This window comes from Anguilla rostrata, chromosome 13 (assembly GCF_018555375.3).
Source record: "Anguilla rostrata isolate EN2019 chromosome 13, ASM1855537v3, whole genome shotgun sequence".
NCBI classification, from domain to species: Eukaryota; Metazoa; Chordata; class Actinopteri; order Anguilliformes; family Anguillidae; genus Anguilla; species Anguilla rostrata.
Window position 1 is genome coordinate 5344485 of NC_057945.1, and position 24617 is coordinate 5369101.

Sequence of the window (24617 nt, forward strand, 5' to 3'; positions counted from 1 at the left end):
GTCTTTACCCCACTCACGACTTTGCCCCACTCACGACTTTGCCCCACTCACGTCTTTGCCCCACTCACGTCTTTGCCCCACTCACGACTTTGCCCCACTCACGTCTTTGCCCCACTCACGACTTTGCCCCACTCACGACTTTGCCCCACTCACGACTTTGCCCCACTCACGTCTTTGCCCCACTCACGACTTTGCCCCACTCACGTCTTTGCTGCCCTCCACGTCCGACTCGCTGCTGAAGTCCTCGGTGTTGAGGTTCTCGAAGTCAGACTCGCCCACGGCGATGGGCACGCGCACAGTCAGGTTGGGGTTGTGGATGAAGGACATGCGGTCCTCGTCGATCATGTACTTCCCCACGCTGCTGCCGATGCCGCTGGTAGTGCCGTTGCCGTTCTTCTGGTAGTCCAGCTCGCGGTTGATGTCCACGCCGGTGTGGTTGGCGATGCAGTTGAGCTTCTTGTCGTACATGTCGTCCAGCGGTTTCACCTCGTCCGTCTCCTTATCCTTCTTCAGCAGGGTCGCCGCGAGCACCCGAACGTTGATCTTCAGCCAGGCGATGCCCTTCTTGATGCGGATGACGGAGATCTGCAGGTTGTTCATCTCGCCGTCGTCATCCGTGGCCGCCAGGTTGTCTGCACTGAAGGAGCTCAGCAGCAAGGCAAGGAACAGGTTCAGTACCTGGAAGGACAAGAGAAAGTGTGAGGGTCACCTCTTTTGGCACTTGGTACTTAAATAAATTTTAACAGTGATTTTCTGATTATGACAGAATAGCTGGCGCTATAACAATGCAAGACTAAGGTAGGCCATTTCACACAAGTTGCTAAATCTTCAGCGTGCTGGTAGTATAATTTCCCCCTCTTACAGTCACCCTTTCTGCCTTCACTGGGTGTTTCTAGAACACTGGAGAAAATTACAGTCAGCTTCCCATTTTATAGCAAGATAATGATATTAGACGATTGCCCAAACAATTTTAGAACTTATTTGTAACATATTTTGCATATTAGTTTTCTGTCAGTCACAGAACAATGTTCTAGCCATGTCAAAAACGTATTGGTAACATCCACTAATGATTATCATTTAGTCATGAAGCAACATCTTTGAAGATTTAATAATGGTCTAAGAATGTAAATTCCAAATGTATCTATTCAGATTTGTTCAACATTACTAACCTGCTTGATAAAAATAACGCTACCTTCAATTTCAAATATGTTTTGAACTGGAATAACATAAGAGAGCTCCTAATGTTCTTGTGCCTTAAAATTAATGTTCAAGGGACATCCAGGAAGCCAGACAAATGTATGCATTTGGAAGGTTTAACTTCTTGGGAATGTTTAAGGAATATTCTTGGAATTCCCCTTTTTTCTCAAACATATTTATCAGGATGGAAACCACTATCTTTCAGCAGACAAATGGGGGTGGGAACATGGTCCTCACCACAAGGTTTCCGATGACCATGACCATCATGAAGACGGTGAGACACATCGTCTGTCCTGCCACTTCCATGCAGTCCCACATGGTCTCGATCCACTCCCCACACAGCACCCGGAACACGATCAGGAAGGAGTGGAAGAAGTCGTTCATGTGCCAGCGCGGCAGCTCGCAGTCCTGGGCGATCTTGCACACGCAGTCCTTGTAGCTCTTGCCGAAGAGCTGCATGCCCACCACGGCGAAGATGAAGACGATGATGGCCAGCACCAGGGTCAGGTTTCCCAGGGCGCCCACCGAGTTCCCAATGATCTTGATCAGCATGTTGAGGGTTGGCCAGGACTTGGCCAGCTTGAACACTCGCAGCTGTTGTCAGAAAAAAAAAGAAGGAAATGAAATAGGCTTCAGCCACAGCTGAAACCAAGGTAATTGCTAAACTATGTATTTCACACACTCAATTTTGGACTGGGGTGTTTTATGCAGGTGTTTTAATGAAATGTCCCTTTTTACCAACAGTTTTGTGTCATTGTAATGACATGTATGTTCACACAAACACACACACACACACACACACACACACACACAGTCTAATCAACGACAGAATGAATATACTGGGAAATGAGCCAGACAAACTGAGCCCTCAGAGGCGTTATGGACTTTACCAATCGGAAGGATCGCAGCACAGATAGCCCCTCCACATCAGCCAGGCCCAGCTCTACCAAACTCAGGCTCACAATGAAGCCGTCAAATATGTTCCAGCCCTCCTGGAAGTAGTAGTATGGATCCATAGCGACGAGTTTGGCAAACATCTCAGCCGTGAAGATCCCAGTGAACACCTGTAAGAACACAGAGTGGAGAGAAGAATTCAGCTAAACTGGTTCATTGAGAATATACCGGCTTATAATGCAAACAGCTTCCAGGTCATGTAGTAGAAGCAGACCTCCCTGAGGAGCTCAAAACCAGGGGTTCATTCAAATCAATTATTTTATTCGTCCTTCTCTCCTCGATTCTCGCATGACCCGGAAAACGATCGACGTCCGCCACCTTTAAGGACATTCCAACCCATGAAATGCTTTGCCTTGAAGGAGCTAATAGCAAGGAGCTAGGAGGGTCTTGAAGGATGCTTGAGCAAGGAAACACGAGTGAATCATTTGCAAAAGTATTTTTTTGGAACGTGTGATCCACATTTTAAAATCAAATTTATCCACTAATTTTGATTGCATTGAGGCAAATAATGAATTGTAAACTTGTACACTTGTGAGTGTACATGCAAGCATGTGAGCAACAGAAAGACTGTGTGTGTGTGTGAGTGTATGTGAGTGTGTTTGTGTGAGTGCACAAGAAGACTTGTCCTCCTGTTTTGCTCCTGGTCTACATATTGGGACCAATGGGTCTCACATACACTTACATGTAGGCATGTAGCTGATGATCTTATAACAAAGGACATGGCACCATGGGCTGGGTTTATCCATTTCAATTCAGCAAACTTCATTTGGTGAATTAAAAAATGCCTATCAATTCAGGAGCTGACCACCAGTCTGCACGAAACCGAGCACTATACCATAATTTACAAGCAGTCAGCCAGTCCTGGCAGAGGGAAGCTGAGAGACAGACAGGGTCCTTACCAGATTTCCGACGGACAGCACATCCTCAAAGTCAGGCGCCATGGGGTAGTGCTCCATGGCCATGAAGACGGTGTTGAGGACAATGCAGATGGTTATGGCCAAGTCCACGAAGGGGTCCATCACTATCAGGTTGACGATCTCCTTGATCTTCAGCCACAGAGGACAGCACTCCCAGATGAGGAAGGTGTTGGCGAACTTGTACCAGCATGGCGGGCACTTGCGCTGGGACTCCTCCAGTTCTGACCCATCCAAAACAAAAAGCCACAGGGGGTAGAGAGAAGAAGAGAGGCACCCACATCACAAAAGAATACTGCTGTATATTGTAAATCAACCAGTCGATCCTTATTTTGTAGAGCACTGTTCACAAAATACATGCCATCAAAAAGAGAATCAAAAACCCAGAGAAAAACCTTGAGAGCCAACGCGGCAAAAACTTTAACATTTTTCTCTGACTGTGTAGTGTACAAAGCAACTGAACAGGACACCCAGAAAATGATGGCATGCCCTTCTATTTAAGAGGTGCAAATCAAATGCAAAAGATACTGTCACAGGAGTGTAGGCCAGGGCACAGTGCAATGGCTAGCTCTGAACATAATTTACAAAAATTCAGCCTATGCAGTGATCTAACGGGATTCCAGAATATGGTACAAAGTCCTTAAGGCTTGTGAGGCCACTGGAAGAGCGTTCTTCAACATCTTTAACATCAACTTTCATTGCACAAAATGGCAGACATTTTGGTCAACTGAACCCGTTGTTCAACTATGAAACATGAAGAAGGTGGAACTGACTGAAATATAACTAAGTTTGTTGTTCAAACTCCAGCCCAGGAGGACTGCACTGTCTGCTGGTTTTTAGTGTCTTCAGCACTTCATAATTTAAGACACTGATGAAGTAAAAGAATCTTAAAAGATTAGATAGGATACAGTACAGTGCCTAAAGCTTATGGACTGGTGCATTTAAATCAATACCTGTTAGTGCTATGCAAGTAGATACTGGAGAAATGCATCAATACCTGTTAGTGTTATACAAGTACATGCTGGAGAAATGCCTTTGAATAAACAATGTGATAAATTTTCTTTCACTGGGTGAGACTTCAGGAATGTGACAATAGTTAACAAACTGATGATGTGTCGTTTTGTGGAATATCAGTCCTTCGATCTTTCCAGGAACTAGGGTAGATAAAAGCTTGATTGAATGGAGAGAGATTGAAGGAGATAAGAGGAACAAGAAAGGATGGTTTATTTAGAAGATGAGGATGAATATGTGAAAAACATTTTAAATTGGCTTTGAAAGTTTTCACTGATAGCTCTGCTATTGAAGTTTACATCCCTAATTTACAAACTGCACTTTGTAAGAAATGGAAAGATATGTATACACAGTAGAATTATCTGCAATAATTCTAGGTTTGTGGATAGACCTTTGACCTGACCCGCTAATACTTTTTACCTGGAATTGAATGGGCTCTTCGAGACACTGTTATTAGTGGAAGCTTAACCAAGAATGGGCATGTCAGTGCATTTTTGTTGGGTTCCATGTTGGTATGGAAGAAAATGAAATTGAGGAAAAAACGGCAAAATAAGTTTTAATGAGGGGTAAAGTTAAAGCGACCGTTTCTTTAGTGGGTGGAGAGGCAAGATCACACGTTAGGTCAGCTTTGAGGGACAAATGCGGCAAGAACAGGGGGAGCATGTCACAGCCGATGAAAATGTTTTTCCAGTCATTGGAATTTATTGTTGCTATGTGCTCTCCTTTACCAGGCATGTGAGAGGAAACAGATGAAGCATTGGGCGACATGCCTGCACTATGCTCACGACACACTGGCAAAATGCACTGTGCCCTTTTGCACTTGACGTCAATATAACATGTTTACCTTTGGCGTAAACATAAAAACGCTGAGGTTTCTATTGAAGTCTATGGGGATACCTAGAGTGGCAAGAACTGATGCCAAATGGCTCCGTCTGCGTAAGTATAGTGACGACGAGGGCTTCTGCCCAAGCATCAATACATGATGAGCTGGGAATGAGACCAGGTTGGGCGATACGTTGTAGCAGTATTACTCATAGGACTCTTCAGGCATTGACCTTGAGCACCACAGAAATCTGATCGATGCCGAAACTCTGGCTTGCCTTACAAGCAACCAAAGGGAGCATGTCGAGTCTGCTCCAGTCTATTGTCAAATTTGAACCAGTAAACATTAGCCTACCATAGCATTAGCATAAACAACCAAACTATTCTTCAACGACATCGAGACATAAGTGATGAACATCAATAACATGGCAGTCTCAGTTGTCATCCCAAAACGGAGCACCGCAACACGCAACAAAATATAGGCTACAAAGTTGAACAGATTTGAACTCACCTGCATGTCTGCATCAGTAATATACAGTTGAAGATAGTTTTTTTCCTTTCATCTCTATATTCAGAGGTTTGAAGAACCAGCATATTTAACATCATGCCAGTCACTCCTGCTCTTAGCCCTCCGGTCCTAGCATTCATGGGTTTTTGTGACATTGTCCACATATTTTCGGTTTATCTGCATACTTGTGGCAGTAGAAATTACCCTTTTCCTTTATGTCTGCTAACTGTAGTTCCGTTCAGAACAAAGATGCAATGAGAGGAAAAAGACTCCAGGTTTTTAGAATGTCTTTAGTTGGCATCTTTGAGATGCCAGAGTTTTCACAACACCCTTTTCCTGAGAGCTTTTCAAATCTCATCTCTCTGCAGCAGCTTGCATCCTAGCAAGTAAATACAGGGCCTAAACATATTGGCTTCTTTGAAGGGTAAACAGAGCATTGAATGATTGAATTCAAATATTTCATATTATGATGCGCTAGCCATCAAAGACTGCCACCTAACAAATTGGGTGCTTTGGAGGCCTCATCCCAATACAACACAGAAATTTCTTCACATTTTAGGTCATCTGCAGCTTATGGGCACCTTAAACATGTCAGCACACTTGTTATTACAGGAGGATTTAAGTGGGAAAAAAGTGTCAGGAAGAGGTTAAATATACAACAAATAATCAAATATTACCTTCCACTAAAGTGTTGGTGATGACACTCATTGCACTGTTGGCCCGGTCTTTGCGTCCAAAGGATGTGTTGAGCTGCTCCACAGACACCATCAGGGAGCCCGAATGCTTCTTCTTCACGTCAACATCTGTTGCTTGCTGTCCGGAAGCAAAATATCACACAGTCAAGACTGCGATCTGGAGTTCCCACATCCCCGAACCTCTTTTCCCCCATCCCCGAATCTCTGTTCTAACATAGCCAAACCTTTACTGACCCACAGAGGACCCAGTGCATGATGGGACAGCTGATGGGGACTACAGAAACATGAAAAATTCACAGAGCCCCCAGGCCCACAGAATTACTCCACTCATGTACACACTGAAAAGCAAGCCAACTAGCCACGTCAGAGGAACAATTGAAAATGCTTCATGAAACTGACGTTAATTTTAGCATTTTTGGAGAATATCTGAGTTCTTTCCTCATTCACACGTGTCACTTGACATCAACCGGGCATGTTTTTTTTTAGGTTGGAGAGGCCTTTGCCCACCAAATGAAGCTCCAGTCACAGAGCAGCAGCAACAGGGAAAAAAACCAGTCTAGCATTTTCCCTAGAGTTCAGACCTCAGCTAAATCAAGCCACTCCCATGGTGCTCACAGCACACAACATGCTCTCCTTAACCAAACCCTACAGGCTTGGATGCATGACTTAAACAGGTTTCAATGCTTTTATGAAACCAATAAAACTCCTGAAGATCTCTGAACATCTTTAAGTAAACTACTTTACCGATATATAATCTTACGAAATTTTTTCCTTCTCAATACAGGTGAAAAATGTCAGGACTGAGAAAAGGTCAGAAATTGCATATTTTACCCACATCTTAGCTACAAGTGACCCTCCCAATACAGAACAATCTCAAAATGTCCATGCATTCTGGATGATCAGGACTGAAAATGGGTGGGAGAGAGGACTCAGTAAAACCTGCATGCTTGGACATGCATCAATTGTTTGTAGGAAAGAAATTAAAGACACCATACACTTTGGCTGTTACCCATGCTAAGTTCAGTAGGACATGAGACAAGAGTTTAGACCAAGGACAAGATATCAAACTATCATGCTAACTGGGGAAAAATGCATTACTGGAATAGTTTAGTTTTTTCTGCGAGTAGTTAGGGAAAGATACAGTAAAAAGAATAAATGCCAGAATGACTGAATAACAGGTCTGGTCCTTAGCTAGCAAGTCATTGGAGAAGGAAAACAACACAACATGAAGAATGATAAGATTAAAAGCTCGCATATTAACTTACTTCAATTTGTTAGTTTTACAGAAAGACAAAACCCCATAGTGTTCAATCTCCCCATGCCTACCCCCCTCCCCCCATGGAAAATTTTAACATTTTTTGCTTATCTGTTGCCATGAACCATGCCCTTTCCACTCTCCACACTAAAATGCTTTGGCAGCACACACATTCAAGAGACACCGAGGCAGACAAGAGCATTGATGTGGTCTTCATTCATCATGAAATTCCCAACACTTCCTGTGTACCATGCCTACTGTCTTAGGATCACTCTGGAAGATATTCTGCATGTTCTCCTGATTAATAAGCATTCTTAGGGTGATTGTGCAAGTGAGAATACAACTATAGACAGTAGAGAAACACCTGCATTCGCAAAATGTGAAAACACTGAAGATTTTGTGAGTGCTGCCTATTATTTGCTCTCTCAGTAAATACAGTAAAATACAGTAAGACTGCTTCATATATGTTTTGCGTATGTATTCTGTACGTAAACGTGTACATATTCTGTAAAAATGGCCCGCAGTCAATCCATATAGGTCCTTAAATTTGACTCACAAATAAATTTTCATTACATTCTTTACAAGCGCTGTTTTCAATTGCGAGTCAAAGGTAAGGACAAATCAACATGATTTTTGTCAGAAACATAGCTACGTCTTAAATCCACAGAAACAGGACGTCCCCTTAAATTAATTTGTTCTTTATGCAAACATTGTCATCAGCAGTTTGCCAAGTGTCAATCGTGACTGTTCTTCTTCTGCTAATTCAGAAAATTACTGCAAACGTTGTACACCCGCTGCATTCAATCAGCACTGACCTTCAGCCAGTAAGACCTCCGGCAGAAAGATCATAGGGAGATAAAGAACCGTGAAACAACTCTATGAGGAGCGGCGAGTCAAGAGAGGAATAAGTACAACGGTCGTCCCCTCACATCCCCTGTGCGGGATCTTGCCATTGAGAAGAAGACTGAGGTCCCTGTCCTTTAAAACAAGGAGAGCTTTGTGCCCACATACATTTGCCTCTTCAGTGGCACCGCACACCTTCATTTTAATGATTCACTCAATTTTTACGATTTAGTGGAGCCCAAAATGCAAATCAGTGTTTCCTAATTTTTAAGTAATTGATATAAGTTCTATGTATTTAATGTATGGAAGAATTGCCTTAATATAATGAATTTCTACATTGTAATAAATAGTAGTTCAATTTAGGAATCTGTAAATGCGACTTCTATCATTTTATATTGTAATGTAATTTATGTAAATTGTCAATTCAGTTTCTTCTATGCCAATGACTTGAGGTCCCCCTGGAGAAAAATAAAGATATTCTATTCTATATACACTTGTTTATTCCCTGTTTTATTTTGCATGGGAAAATAAGTGGAAAACAGGATCGGGGAGGGCGGAGGGGTGGGGATTTGGGGCAGGGGGGTGGGGGGGGCTGGGCTGCTTACGACTTGCAGAGACGAAGGAAGAAGAAGTAAAAAATAAAACATACCAGCGAACAAGAGTGCAAGAAGAGAGAGAAAGAAAAAGGGAAGAAGGCTGCTGCCATGCCTAGGAGGAATCTGATTATTGACTCCCTTACGCTGTCGTCGGAAGCTGCCTTATCTATTATCACCTCAGGCAGAAGGCGTCCGCCCGGCCCGGGTCCTATGAGCGACACCACGCCGTTGCAGTCCACGGTGCTGTTGCGCTTGCAGTGGGCGACCAGCGGGTTGATGCGGGACGAGCCCTGGCTGTAGCCGCTGTAGCTGTTGCGGCGGTAGGGGATGAAGAGGGAGCCGCGGCGGTCCTCGCTCTCCTCCACCGTGCTGTGCTCGTCGTCGGCGAACTCGTTCTCCGAGCCCACGTCCTTGGAGCGGCCCTTGAAGCTGAAGATGCTGCTCTTGCTGTTGTGGCGCGACATGAACGGGGAGCCGGGAATGCTGAGGAGGGACTGAGGGAGGGGGGCCATCCCAAAAAAAGGAGGGGTGGGAGAGAATGATGAGTAGTAAGGGGAGGGGGGGGGAGACAAGTGAAAGAGCAGGGAGGGCGGAGGGAAAGGGAGAATGAGGAAGAGGGGGGCAGAGGGAAGGGAGGAGGACAGGAAAGGCAAAGATGAACAGAGGAAGAAGAAGATTAGAGAGAAGGTGGAGGAAGAAAAAGAGTGGGAGGAAACAGGGAGGAGAAAAGGCAGGAAGGATCATAAGGGTGGGAGTGAGAGAAAAGGAGAGGAGAGGGGCAGTAGGGTGGGGAAGAACGTGGTGCGAAAATGACCAACGAGAGGGGGGAGTAGGAGATGGAAAAGGTTTTGGGAGAAGATATGAACAGAAAGCAGATAAGACAAAGGAAGCGTGTGTGAGTATAGTAATGTACACCGCACAAAGGGAGTAACAGCAGTTTTCAACACTAAAAAGCATTAATAGTAATTATTTCCAGTCCAGAACCAGTTCAGTTTAGAACTGGCACTTAATGACACTAACAGGAATGCCCCATTAGTTTAGGGGTAGTCAGCTCAGGTACTCAAAAGCCACTGCTGTTTTATTTTTTACGTTCCTTAAAATAAACAATAAGATAAGATGGTGGTTATTTTTAAAGGCTGCATATTAAGTGCGTTTGGGGACCATTAAGATAGACAGATACAGATGGATAATTAAATGACAGACAGACAGACAGTCAGACAGACAGACGGACAGACAGTCAGACAGACAAACTCTGTACCTGGTCCATGATGGATGTCTTCCTGCCCAGCCGGTTGTCAGGGAAACGGAAGCGGCTCCTCTTGCTGCCGTCGTCGGACTCGGACTTGACGAACTTCTCGCTGTCGCCCTTCTCCTCGCCGTGCAGCTGCTCCTTCTGCCGCCATTTTTTCTTGCGGTTGCGGCGCTCCTTGGCGCTCTTGGAGCTGAATTTGGAGACCTCAGAGGAGCTTCGGGACAGGTGGCCCCCACCGTCGTCCTCCACCGGGTCCTCTGACACCGTGCCGGCCGAGGTGGCCATGGCTGCCGCCTGAAAGGTAGGTTGGGGGGAGGGGGAGGGGGGGGAGGCAGATAGCTAAAGGTTTGTAACATAATATTCTTACTCTGAATATTTGCAAGTTGTATTTCATTTCCTTTTGCAGCTTACATCAGCATTGACATGAAGTGAGAGAGTCCTAGACTGTGTTTTACTGTGCATACTTGCATTATGCGTACTTGCAGGGCACCTCAGATAGTATCCCCCCAGTTCCCGCCCTGTTTTATCTCCAGGCTATGCTGGCTGAGCACTTTGAAGCTTCCTATGGCTGAGAACAGCCAAATAGCGAATTACATGTCTGACAGTATATGCTGTATAGCTATGTAATTATCTATTTGGCTGTTCTCAGCCATAGGAAGCTTCAAAGTGCTCAGCCAGCATAGCCTGGTGATAAAACAGGGCGGGAACTGGGGGTTACTATCAGAGGTACCCTCAAATGGGGGGGCTATGTATAAAAAGTTCTGTAATTTCTACATGGTGAATACAAAATGCATTAGTAGGTCTTCACTGTCAGAGGGGAGATTTTGAAATCAAAACACTCCATATTTACTATAGATGCTAATGAGACAAAAAGCATCTGTCCATATTTACTAAGGGGTTGCACCAGAGGGTTGCATAAAAGGAGAGAAAAGTCTCTAAAATGTGTGTGTTTGAGTTCATGCATATGCATATTTTAGGGTGTTCTGATGTTGGGCTGCAAAAATATGTGAGGAGAGAATGGAAATGTATGCATACGACCTGCCACAGCTGATTTATCATGGCGGGTGGCTGTTGCGGCAAAGGCGATTGTGTCTGTTTTTAATATCTGGGAAAAGCAGAACTGCTTAACTTATTCCCAACACAAGATCGGGATGGCGGCAGTTGCCACTGTCAAGGAGGAGACGCCATCGGCGTGGTATGTTTGCAAAAGGAGAGAGTCTTTCTAAATCCAATACCACTTTTTGCCATGCCAGAGGAGAATGTGAGAATAACCCACAGGCTCCCAAGTCATGCCATGGATGAGCTTGGAGATGATCTAGAGCAAACTACAAACTGAAGCCATGCCATCTCAGCAGTGACAAAGCTGCTTTCCACGCTGCGTTTCCTGGCTTCCGGGTCATTCCAGCACACAGTTGCCCCGTCAGCTGGCATTTCTCGGGCAACACTCACACATGCGCTGGTTCTGAAAGCCATGCCAACATCAGAACGTCCTGAAATACTTATGCATTAACCCAAGTACCCATGTACGTTTTAGGGATGCCTCCTTTTCTTTCATTTTACCAGCGCAAATCTCCAGCGCGGCACCTTGGTCAATATTGACAAAAGCTATTTATCTCGTTAGCATCTATGCAGGCCCCCAAATCCTTCGTAAATATAGCCCTATATCTTTCTTAAATAGAAAAATGTAACTTCAAGTCTCAGATATCAACATACATGTTATAAGATGTTATTAGTACTATTATTGGTATTATGTTTAATTAATATAGATATAAATGAATTAATCAATGAAAAATGTTTTAGTATGGCTTGTTGACATTGTTGTTACTATTAATGTGTACTTGTACATTGTATGTTAACATTTGTTTTGGTGATGTCATCAGCGAAGAGCACCCTGAATGCCAGAGACACAATGAGAGAAAGGTGAGGAGCTGAGCTAGGGACCTGAGCGTCCTCCTGCTGCTTCTTCAGCTGCTCCAGCATGGCCTTGAACTCGGCCTCCTTCTGCTCCGCCTCCTCCATGGTGGCCTGGTTCTGCTCCTCGTAGGCCATGGCCACCACAGCCAGGATCAGGTTCACCAGGTAGAAGGAGCCCACGAAGATCACCAGAACAAAGAAGATCATGTAGGTCTTCCCTGCAGCCCTCAGTGTCTGCGTAAGAAAGAGAAGTTTAAATAAAACAAATTAAAAAAATAAAACTGAAAAAAAGATCACTGTATTTTGCCACAGCAGAATAGCTGACCAGTGATATGCACTGCTGAAGCAACTAAAGTGCAGTACAAGTTTTTTTTTTTCAGCCAACACCAAAATTGGCTCATTAAACTGTTTTTGAAGAAGAAGAAGAAGAAGAAGAAAAAAACCTATTAAATCAGCAGTTAAGCAAAAATGTGGGTTGCGTCCAGTCCAGGACCTCAGGAGGATTCCTGTGACTTTGAGACAAGATGGCTGCCTGGGGCAGCAGTGTAGTATAATGGGTAAGGAGCTAGCAATGTAATGTACTGCCAGGCACTCACTTTGTGCAGTTGCACGCCTGCAGTTAAAATGAATGTGTGCGCCATGATGTGGAACATTTCCAAAAAAATGTAACTTCATAAAAGGCTTAACTATTGACTAATTAGACTGGTTACACCTACATACTGTATGTATCAGTATCAGGCCTAATATAAAAGTGGCTGTGATTAAGTGATTTGTGCATGACACTGAAAATTAAGAAGAAATGCGGAGACGATTCTGGGAAGATCTGTCCCACATGCACAGTCCCCTGGGGCTGGCCAGCACAGGCAGCACTGGCCCACATGCACAGTCCCCTGGGGCTGGCCAGCACAGTCAGCGCTGGCCCATATGCACAGTCGTCCACAGGCTGGCCAATGCACAGCCGAGCAGTCAGCACTGGCCATATGCACAGTCCCTGGGGCTGGCCAGCACAGCAGCACTGCCATATGCACACCCTGGCTGGCCACAAGCATGCATAAGCCTGGCTGAGCACATGCCTGATATGTCCCCTGGGGCTGGCCAGCACAGGCAGCACTGGCCATATGACATCCTGTGCACATCAGCATGGCCCATATGCACAGTCACATGGCTGCATTGCAAGTCATGCTTAAAGCATATCCATTAACTTTCAACAGGCATAAGCTAGATAGACTAAATCACATTTCAAATATGCTACAAGTCAGGATAAAAGGAGCAGGCTTTTTAAATTGACTTTACCTTGTTTAAATTTATTCAACCTTGGCATTTGTTAGATATTTCGGGAAAGTTTTCTTTCTTCTATTTGTCCCCAGCGCATTGGCTTTTTAAAATAGTTTTTGAATGTTTTTAAAAAATTTTTTATTTCACTCTTTGTAAAATGTCCATTATGACGCATTGTGTGACAGCTTGTTTATAGACGGTGCTACACAGCTATGAAAGATCAACTGACTGATGAACTCACAAGCTGGTAAAGGTTCTCCCAGAAGTCCTGAGTCATCAGCCTGAAGAGGGCCAGGAAAGCCCAGCCGAAGCTGTCGAAGCTGGTGTAGCCGTAGTTGGGGTTCCTCCCCGCCTTCATGCACATGTACCCCTCAGGGCATCGACTGGGGGGGCAGAGAGACACACCACCCAAAACATGACAGCAATGTTTCACAACATTGGAGGTGGCAACTGTGCAGCTGCATATTAGCGTACATTTATGGAAAAAAGTTACACTGCTAACCAAAATATAAAGATGGAACATTAGGGAACATTCCGGTTACATTTCCATTTAGTTGTGAAAAAAATGTTATTATGAGAATATCCACAAATAGAAACTTGTTTAGAAACTTAACTGTAAAATCCCCTGATGGTTTTAATGTACTCATGCAAGACATAATGGGGGATACATGACAAAAACATTTCTTACAAATACACAGTACACAGGTACGTGGCCCAAAAGAACTTTCCTGGTTAAAAGTTAACAAGAATGGTCTCCCACAGTTCAAATTATTTTTAACTGGAATAAAAAAAATGTGAAAATGTTCCTGCATTATTTCTTACAACTAAAGACAGCTAAAAAATTGAAGAAAAAATAAGACATTCAAGGGACTTAGAGGAAAACAGTTAATTTACATGTACATTTAGGAAACAAAAATTGCACTTACCCAGAATCGGAGCTGTTCCCACATAGGAGAGCATCCAGTTGTCCCGGGATAAAGTAGAAATTGGCTGGAGAGGGTTGGCGGTGGAAGAAATGATAAATGCAGTGAGAATTCTTGTCCCACCGAGTGGAAGAAGCAACCTCCTTAAGTCTTGGATTCAATCAACATTTGGCCTTAATTTTGACTCACAATTAAATTACATTTTTAAATGAGATTTTAAAATTCAGCCGTCACCAAAGTGAGATGCTCACTGTCATTCATGATGTACTCGCTCCAGTCGAACCCTTTGCTGCCGTTTGCCATGTAGGTTTCGGTGGAGTTGATGGGCCAGATGACACACTTTTGCCGCAGGTTGCCCATGAAGAGCTGCAGGCCAATCAGGGCAAAGACGCTGAGGCAGAAGACGGTGAGGATCATCACGTCCGACAGCTTCTTCACTGACTGGATCAGGGCGCCCACAATGGTCTTCAGGCCTGCAGGGCAGTGAGAGAGAGAGAGAGACAGAGACAGAGACAGAGAGAGGGAGACAGAGAGAGAGAGGGAGACAGAGGGAGACAGAGAGAGACAGAGAGAGGGAGACAGAGAGAGACAGAGAGAGGGAGACAGAGAGAGCCAGAGAAAGAGAGAGACAGACAGACAGAGACAGAGAGAGACATACACTGTTGCAACTGTCCTCAAATCACAAGGGTCTCTTGTGTCTTGGGTATCTTGGATCTCCATTCATTTCTGGAACGGGCATTTCGTTTAAAGTGAGTCCCCAGATGGAACTGTGTTTGTAGAAAGTAGACGGTGTCGCTCTACCATACCTGTCACCAGGATAGAGCTGAACCTGGGCTGACAAACTCCTGAGGAGCTGCTCACAGCCGTGAAGCCAAAGCATAAATGTGAATAAATTGCAATCAAATCTACCAAAACTGTGTACATTTTGTTTTTACCAAATTAATGTACATAAATTAGTAAGGGGGGGGGGGTGTTTCTTGGCAAAGATCCATTACGTGTTTTCCTTCCTCAGACGGTCCAGTGTTGAAAGGAGGTCTCAAAATGGAGCATTCGAGGACTTTGCAGTATCTCTTAACATGAACAACACGTGAAAACTTACAAAGAGCTCATCACAGTTTTACTAAATTTGCAAAATTTTACTGAACGGTAAATCTGAACATTTGCACGACACACATAAAAGAACGGAGAGTCATCCCACATGGATTCACAAGAATATGACACACTTTTTCACAGACTGAAAGTTTAAGGAATACAATAAAGGTGTCTGTGTCAGCCATGTAAAACGAACAATGATAAAAAGATGTAAATATTTTGTACATCGTTGTAGTAGTACAATCACTACTGCAGTGTGTGCTTCAGACTGGGTGTGTGGGGGGGGGGGGGGGGGGTGTCACTCAAGGAAACCATGTGAGAGCTCTACTAGAAACATTTACTACAAAATAAAAGACCTCAGAACAACAAGCTAAAGGACAGGCAGGAAAATGGAATCAGCATGCAAGCAATTTAAACTCCAAGGCTGAAGGTTTTATTTCATATCATCTCTATCCGGTTGGTCCATTAGTTTATGATTTTTACTTTAAAAAAAAACTTTTTGAAATTTTGCTGGGACCAACCTCGTGCTACATCCCCTTGCAAACCACTTCTTGGTAGCAGAAAATAATGAAGAGAACAGAACAGTTCGCGTTCAGGTCAGGCGCCCTCTTGTGGTGCACAGAAAACAGGGCAGATAAGTGGATGAGCTGAGCAAAAGGGCAGCAGGTTTCCTGGTTTTCGCGTCTGCTTCAGACCCAAAAGCAGCCACACGTTGGCCTCCGTTTTGATGATGCAAGAAACCGCCATAAACACGTGAATTTTGGCGTACCGCAGCCGTTTGAAATGGCGATTGTATCAAAGTTGCTTTTTCACACCTATTCTTTTAGCATTTGTATCGGGTAGACTCGGGACTGGGCAGAACGGTTGCGGGTGGTCTTTGTGGTGGTGTGGGTTGGCAGTCTGCAGTTCAGTGGCATTATAACAGTGTTATATTTGTACGAATTAACAGACAATTCACAGTATAACCGCATCAATTAAAGCCAGTACGCATTTTCAAAAGGCATTCATAACTAAGCTTTATCTCTAATTACGAGTTTGTTAGCCTAATTGACATGACAAATTTGAGTCCACCACAAATCGCCTCGCTCTCACATAAAACTTGCAAGCTCTCAGATTTGTCCTGCTAGCACACAAATATATTCTGCCCACAATCGAAACTTTGTCTGCACACGCAGATTGGCCCTGCTAGCATAGCGCTTTATTCTGCTCACGCTCAAAACCAGGTCTGCTTGCTCTCAGTTTGTCACTTGTGCTTGGACTTTTCTGGTACAGCATTACTGCCAAAGGTCCAGCCAGCAGTAATCTCATTGGTTGGGTGATAAGAAGAAATTGCACCAGAGAAATTGCTGAGAACCTGCTAGCCAAAAGCAGAGAATAGAATAGACAGCAATGGTTGACACAAAGCAGCAACCTCTGTGTAGTTAGCACTCTAGCTGCCGATATGGTCAAATAAGCTATGTTCATATGTCTCTTTTAAGGACGTCACTGTGGTGCGGTGGGTAGCACTGTGGCCTCACAGTGGCACCCTGGCCTGGGCCTTTCTGTGTGGAGTTTGCATGTTCTCCCCGTGTCTGTGTGGGTTTACCCTGGGTACTCCAGTTTCCTCCCACAGTCCAAAGACATGCAGGTAGGCTAACTGGAGACTCTAAATTGCCCATTGGTATGAGTGTGTGAGTGAATGGTGAGTGAATGGTGTGTGTGTGCCCTGCATATTGGCAGCCTGGCTACCGATTGGCAGCCTGTATAGGGTGTATTTCTGCCTCTTGCCCAGTGCATGCTGGGATAGGCTCCAGCACCCCCCGTGACCCTGCTCAGGATAAGCGGGTATAGATAATAGATGGATAGATGGATGGATGTCTCTTTTAAATTGTTTGTGACTAGCTAATTCTTAGCATTATCTACGTTGTAGCCTGTAGCTATGTTGCTTACTAGTGAGTCATTCATTAGTGATTTTTTATTATTGAATGAATATTTTAGGTGAACAAAATACTTTCACCTCCATGCAAAGATTTGTTAATTTGATTCTGCCCATTCTCTTCACCAATGACTCCTTTGAATATTTCAGCTGAGAGCCAATTAAAAAATGAGGGCAAAGAAAGATACCTTTGAACCGGTATACAAAAGGTCAGTGTCAAGGACTCATTGAACATGTATGGCAAATGATTGAGTAGAGTCCTTGAACAAACCAGTTTATCCACATCTGATTCTGATTCTGAAATAAGGGGAACTGAAGCAGTGCTTGTGAACAACTTGTCCACAAACGAAAAAATCGGCGCACAAACTGCAGAAACCAAACGAGTTGTTCGACTGGAGCACAGGCCCCCAGCACTCTCATTCCAGAAAATCAAGTTTAAATCTACATGAAGTACAACGGTGATAGCATTTTCAGTGGGTGTGTCGTTGCTTGTGGAGTGTATACCTGCCATACAGCAACATAAATACTATTTATCCTTTTAAAAATGTGTTATGTTTGCCAAAACATCGAAGTACAATCAACATTGCCAAAGTAAGCTTAACAAAATGACCCATAGTCATTCCGCCCAGGTCCACAGTGGCTAAGTTGCCCCCTGTCAGCAATTGCCTATGTTTCCTGGTTGTTTCTTTATGAACAATAATTTGCGGTAAAATCTGATCATTTTAACGTCTGCATGCTGCATGTTCCAGTCATGCTGTGTTCACATCGAAAGCGTTTTACGCGTCGCTGGAACTGAAAATGACAGCGTAGAGCTTTGTAAGGTGGGCGGTCCCTTCTGGCGTCAGCCATTTTGGACTCGCTTCCGATTTCATCGACTTTCTGTAGGCCACTGACTGCAAGCAGCAATTTAAAAAATAAAAATAATAAAAAACATACAAAATAAGACCTAGCGGACAGTAGCCTAAATACATCTGCAAGACAGTGTGTGCGTGCATGAGGACAGGCTATACAATGAATGCTGTAATTATTGCTAGATGTAGCAACTGGCTGTAATAAAAATCTTGAAACCACTGCAGATGTAGTTATAACAGTGCTATGAAATGACAATTCCAATGCACTAATTAGTTCATAAGATGTTGAACTAACTACCTAAATATCTAGTTAAGCAAGTCATCAGCTGTGTTTGAAGTAATAACCTCAGTCGTAGCAACCAACACACTGATCCAGAATCTTATTCAATCTTTCACATCATTCTTTCAATGCAACAGGACTAAAGGTTGGAGTATAATTTATATGAATTATAGATATCTGCACAGTTCTCTGTAAATGTAATGGCATAAAAGGCAAGTGACTTCAGAAGCATCATGCAGCATAAAATGTGTTCACAAAGCTAGGCTTGGCAGTCTTGGTGAATGAATAACAGCGGCATTGGGATCCTGATAAATACACTGCAGTTTGTGTCTGGAGGACAGAACATTTGTACACATGATGTCTACTCTCTAACTGCAGACATAATGTCCATTCAATAGCAGCAGTCATGATGCCTACACTGTCACTGCAATCATTAATGTCTTCTCTATAACTGCAATCATAATATCTACTCTATAACTGTAATCATAATGTCTACTCTATAACTGAAATCATAATGTCTACTCTATAACTGCAATCATAATATCTACTCTATAACTGTAATCATAATATCTACTCAATAACTTTAATCATATCTACCCTATAACTGTAATCATAATGTCTATTCTATAACTGCAATCATAATAACTACTCTATGACTGTAATCATAATGACTACTCTATAACTGTAATTATAATATCTACTCTATAACTGCAATCATAATATCTACTCTATAACTGCAATCATAATATCTACTCTATAACTACAATCATAATATCTACTCTATAACTGTAATCATAATATCTACTCTATAACTACAATCATACTATCTACTCTATAACTGCAGTCATAAATGTCTACTCTATAACTGCAATCATAATGTCTACTCTATAACTATAATCATAATGTCTACTCTATAACTGCAATCATAATATCTACTCTATAACTGCAATCATAATATCTACTCTGTATCACAGAAGCTCCATCTTGAGAATACAGAAAGACTATAAGATTTCCCTTTTTCCAGGAAATTCCTTCCTCTGCACAGACTTGTTTCTCGTTCTATTTAATGCAATTGCAGTGCCCGCAAAATTTATTTACACCCTTGATAAAGATGATGTCCTGAGCTAAATTTAAATTCTCAAACATAAAAAATATTCTTTAATAATGATTCAATGGGATAAACCCAAATACCACTTTTTCAAATCATACGTTTATTTTAAATTAAAATTGTCACCAGCGTTCACATCCCTGTTCAGCACTTTGTGAAGGAAGCTTCACAAGGATAACACAGCTGTCATCTTCTGTAGTGCATTTATGATTGATGAACATATTCGGAGGTACCACTCCAAATAGAATCTTTTCAGATTCCTTAGATCCCTGTTACTAAAATCTTGGTCCTTCGAGGTCCAGGAACTGCAGTTTTCCCACCCTCACTTTACCTGGGAGTCAGGTGTGAATACAGTCTGGCCAATCATGAGATAATTCTTCAGTTAATTACATGGGGGAAAAGAAATGGATTTGGATTAAGGTCCAGATTTGGGTATCCATGCTTTAGACCCTTTGGTTCCCCTTTTTGAGTGAATACAAAAAATAACTTATGTCTAGTTTTATTGAATTTGACATGTCCTTAATTTAAACTGTATGTGCATTTTATTGATCCTAGGTGATTGTGTCCCCAAGATGCAAACAAATTTTGTAGATTTCTAACTGTGACCCTTGGATTTTCTTTTCTCCTCAGCCCAAGCCCTAATCTACTGTACTGTACATGGGAGCAAGAGGCCTTTGTGTCTTTTATCAGGCAAGATTGCCACTGTTCCAGTTGTTAAACTTCTGAATTATTCAGCTAGGAATTGATCTTTAGTTTTCATTTATTTGTCTTTAAAATGTATTTTTTATTTACTTGTTTGTCACCATCTCTATCTTTGACTTGAAGACCTAAACCCTTCTGTATTCCTTCCTCTGAGAGTTCCCTGTCATTGCCTATGGTCACGGATGACACGTGGATTTTTTCCTGTGAGTAGCCTCATTTTCACACCCCTGTTTAACAGGAAGTGGGAGGCCACAGTACAGTTCCCTAGATTAGGATGAATTTTAAAAAAATAGTGTGCTAATGCAGACAACCTTTTCATTGGACAAAAAAAAAATGTATTATGGGTGTGAATAAGCGTGATACATATCTTTTGGAAAAAAAATATTACTTGTTAAAGAACAGTACTAGAACAGTTTTTCTCTGAGAAGTATGCCATTTCTTTGAGCATACAGTCCAATAAAGCGTATTACCTATCTTTCTTATTCTATATAGCCTTCATTCATCTTTATCTAGGGTATCAATAATTTGGGAGGGCACAAAGTAGAATGATTTTTGTAACTAAAGAAATGGGCACATACACAGGTCAGGGCACTACATATGAAAATCATTGCACGCTCACAGAATGCGGCATCATTCTTTAGTTTCAAATCTACACAACATGCCCGTAGAACCACTACGAAATTGACTTAAAACAAGGTCACCACCTGCTTTTGAGGTCCTAATTCCGATAAACCAGGAGAGTGGACCTTGTGTTTCAAAACACTTTATGGCTATGTAGGAAGCACTTATTTTCCATCAGGATACAGTGACACCCTCATTCACAATAGCATGATATGCTAATCATGGTATTTCAGCCTGATTATAGTTGTGGTAACGGGTGACTGCAGACACTCCTGGCCTCTGAGGCTAAAGGTAGACTGCGAAGCCTATCAAAAATGTATTGGCACCATTTTTGATCATTTGGACAAGGAAAAAAAAAATCAAAGAAATATTTTTTTTCCCCAAATTGTCTTCTTTTAAACATCAATAATAATAATAATAATAATAATAAGAGTTTAAAATTTTTTTTTAAATAATGAAAAAAGCTCAGCCTTTGTGTTTAAATTGGGCCTCACCTGGAATGACAGAGATAGTTTTCAATGCCCGGAGAACTCTGAACGTTCTCAGCGCAGACACATTCCCCAGGTCCACAAACTCTGTGACATATCTGAAAATAAGGGAGGATCACACAACAAACACAAATGACGACAACAACACACACGCAAGGGCACAACACCGACGAGGGGGGGAGGGGGTGGGTGGCACGTCACTCACAGAGCCTGTCCTTCGGGGCTGGGGGGGGGAGGGGGGGGGAGGGGGGGAGGTGTAGAGGGATACCAAAAAACAGAAAACGAAAAAGAAACACACCTAACACCGACCCTCATCCCAGCCCCCCCACCCCCACCCCTGCTGTCTTACCTGGTATTACAGAAATTGTTTTCAAAGCCCTCAACACTCTGAATGTGCGCAGAGCTGAGACATTGCCTAGGTTTACAAACTCTGTTATATACCTGTAGAATCAAATCAAAGTTATTTGTAGGGAGTTGAAAGAAAAATGGGGAAACAGTTTCAAAAAAGGAAAAAGTGATGCTAAAAACCTTACTTATTCACCTTATTTTCACAAACAACTGAGTGCTAAAGAGTAACACAGAGGAGGATACGAAACACATTCGGTTATTTTAAATTGAATGAAATTGACAACTGCGCCCTTATACAATTGAAAGCAAATCCAATCTGCTCCAGTAAATATGCAAATCACAGCAGCAGCTTTTGTAGTTCTTCAGACGAAGTGTGTGTGTCTGTGTGTGAGTGTGTGTGTGTGTCCGCACGCATGATCATTCAAACACCCATATGGTGAAAATGTTTGTGTCATTCAAGAAAATTTCCCTGAAAAATTTGTCCCTGAAAAACCAAGTCCTCCAGTTTAAGGGGATAAAGTCCAGGTAAACCCAATTTCCGTGGAAAACAGATTATGGCAAAGAATAAGAACTAGAAGAAGGACAGAAGGAAGGAAGGAAAGAAGGAAGAAAGGAAGGATGCAGAAGTCCAATTGAGAAAAGGTCTCTTTTAGCCATCATGTCAACGATAGGGCTGGGCGATATCTCTAAAAATAATATCATAACGTACGATGCTGGCACTGAAAAATATCGCCTGACAACAATCAAAGCGATGATGTATACTCGCCATTTGATCTAATTACATCATATTATCGCCCAGGCCGAGTCAACAACTGGTCTGGAATCACCTGGCTGAAAATAAGGACCTTCACTCATGTTAAGAGTAACTGGTGTCTTCAAACCGAGGCATTCTCTGTCCCGTACCGGACAGGTGGGAGATTCTCAGAATTTCAAATGTAAGAAATTTGCATTTAATGGAATGTTTTTCAGAATATGCTGTGCAGTTGTATGTTATCAACTTTTAGAAGATATTTCAAAACCTATATACATGAAATTATATATGTATATATATATATATATACTACATTTCCAAAAGTATGTGGACATCCCTTCTAATTAGTGGTTTTGGCTATTTCAGCCACACCCACTGCTATCAGGTGCATAAATTCAAGCGTACAGCCATACAATCTTCATTATCAAATATTGGCAGTAGAATAGGTTGCGCTGAAGAGCTCAGTGACTTTCAACGTGGCACTGTCATTGGATGCCACCTTTCCAACAAGTCAGTTTTTCAAATTTCTGCCCTGGTAGAGCTGCCCCAGTCAACAGTAAATGCTGTTATTGTGAAGTGGAAACATAGAGGAGCAACAACAGCTCAGCCGTGAAGCAGTAGGCCACACAAGCTCACAGAACGGGACCGCTGAGTGCTGAAGCGGGTAGTGCATAAAAATCATCTGTCCTCAGTTGCAACACTTACTACCGAGTTCCAAAGTACCTCTGGAAATGTCAGCACAAGAACTGTTTGTCAAGAGCTTCATGAAATGGGTTTCCATGGCCAGGCAGCCATACACAAGCCTAACATCACCCTGCGCAATGCCAAGTGTCCGCTGGAGTGGTGTAAAGCACACCACCATTGGATTCTGGAGCAGGGAAACGCGTTCTCTGGAGTGATGAATCACGCTTCACTATCTGACAATCTGACAGACAAATTGGGGTTTGGCAGAATGCATAGTGCCAATTGTACTGGCCCGAATAGTGTTGTACTATAAAGTTTGGTAGTGGAGGAATAATGGTCTGGGGCCCATTTTCCTGGTTTAGGCTAGGCCCCTTAGTTCCATTAAAGAAAAATCTTAATGCTACAGCATACAATGTCAGTCTAGAGAATTGTACACTTCCAACTTTGTGGCAGCAGTTTGGGAAAGGCTCTTTCCTGATTGAGCTTGATAATGCCCCTGTGCACAAAGCAAGGTCCATAAAAAAATGGTTTGTTGGGTTTGATGGGGAAGAACTTGACTACCCTGCACAGAGCCCTGACCTCTACCCCACTGAACACCTTTGGGATGAACTGCAACGCTGACTGTGAGCTAGGCCTTACGCCAACATCAGTGCCCGACCTCACTATTCCACTTCTGGCTGAATGGAAGCGAATCCCCACAGCCATGTTCCAAAATCTACCCGAAAGCCATCCCAGAAGAGTGGAGGCTGTTACAGCAGCAAAGGGGGGTCCAACTTCATATTAATACCCAAGGTTTTTGAATGAGATGTTCAACACGTACATATGGGTGTGATGTTCAGTTGTCCACATACTTTTGGAAATGTAGTGTATAAAAAGCTAAGGGTATTTTTGTACACTTTGGTATCACTGTGTAGCACCCCCCATTTTAGAGCACCATAATGTTTGCGGCACCCATAGACATCACCAGGTGTTGAATATCTTCTCTGGGTATCTTGCTGTTAAGAGTATGATTCAATATGTTCAAATTTTTGGCATGGATTGTGAAAAGGAATTTCCTTACTGATGAAAATAAATCTAACTGACTAACAGTTTGCATCTTGTAGTGCGGCCCCTGTAGTTTTGTTTGTGAAGTCTTCTGGTGACAGCAGTCACCGACACATCTTCCCTGCTTCCCGAAGATTGTTTCTGACCTGTTGGACAGGTGTTTGAGGTTTTTTCTTCATTATGGTCATCAATTGTAGAGGTCCTCCATGGCCTACCAGGCCCTTTGTAACTACTGAGCTCAGCAGTGCTCTCTTTCTTCTTAATGGTGTTTCAAGCAGATGATTTTCATAAGCCTAAGTCTATGTCTCTGGCTGTTTTTTTTTCTTCTTATTTCTCAGCCTCATAATGGGGCTCATTCATGAAACACGCATATGATCATATTTGATTGTAAACTGTGCGTAAGAATGTTACCGTGAACATTTTGGCATTCATCATTTTTTTCTTCTCTATATTTGTTCATGGCTGTTTCCTTACGCTAATCACATGAACAGGACTGAGCATAAAATTTACAAACAGTCAGCATCCATCTTATACACCTGGGATATGCAAAAAAAGGTCAGTACATGTGTCATGA

The 24617-nt window shown here is 42.8% G+C and overlaps 1 protein-coding gene across 7 annotated transcripts in view; it reads right to left on the minus strand.

The window, feature by feature from the left end:
* The window catches only part of scn8ab (sodium channel, voltage gated, type VIII, alpha subunit b), a 94361-nt gene that overhangs the window by 37109 nt on the left and 32635 nt on the right, over positions 1 to 24617 (minus strand). For 4 of the 7 annotated variants that reach the window (XM_064304371.1, XM_064304367.1, XM_064304365.1 and 1 more), the window contains 12 exons: positions 21223 to 21314; positions 14411 to 14632; positions 14163 to 14226; positions 13478 to 13619; positions 11989 to 12195; positions 10054 to 10341; positions 8972 to 9289; positions 6084 to 6219; positions 3051 to 3289; positions 2088 to 2261; positions 1435 to 1791; positions 205 to 678 (listed from right to left, as the gene is read on the minus strand). In XM_064304371.1, coding sequence (XP_064160441.1) covers positions 205 to 678; positions 1435 to 1791; positions 2088 to 2261; positions 3051 to 3289; positions 6084 to 6219; positions 8972 to 9289; positions 10054 to 10341; positions 11989 to 12195; positions 13478 to 13619; positions 14163 to 14226; positions 14411 to 14632; positions 21223 to 21314 — 2713 coding nt within the window. Of the gene's footprint in view, positions 1 to 204; positions 679 to 1434; positions 1792 to 2087; positions 2262 to 3050; positions 3290 to 6083; positions 6220 to 8971; positions 9290 to 10053; positions 10342 to 11988; positions 12196 to 13477; positions 13620 to 14162; positions 14227 to 14410; positions 14633 to 21222; positions 21315 to 21565; positions 21658 to 24617 lie in introns of all 7 variants that reach the window. The other 3 variants (XM_064304368.1, XM_064304366.1, XM_064304370.1) reach the window with 2 other exon arrangements.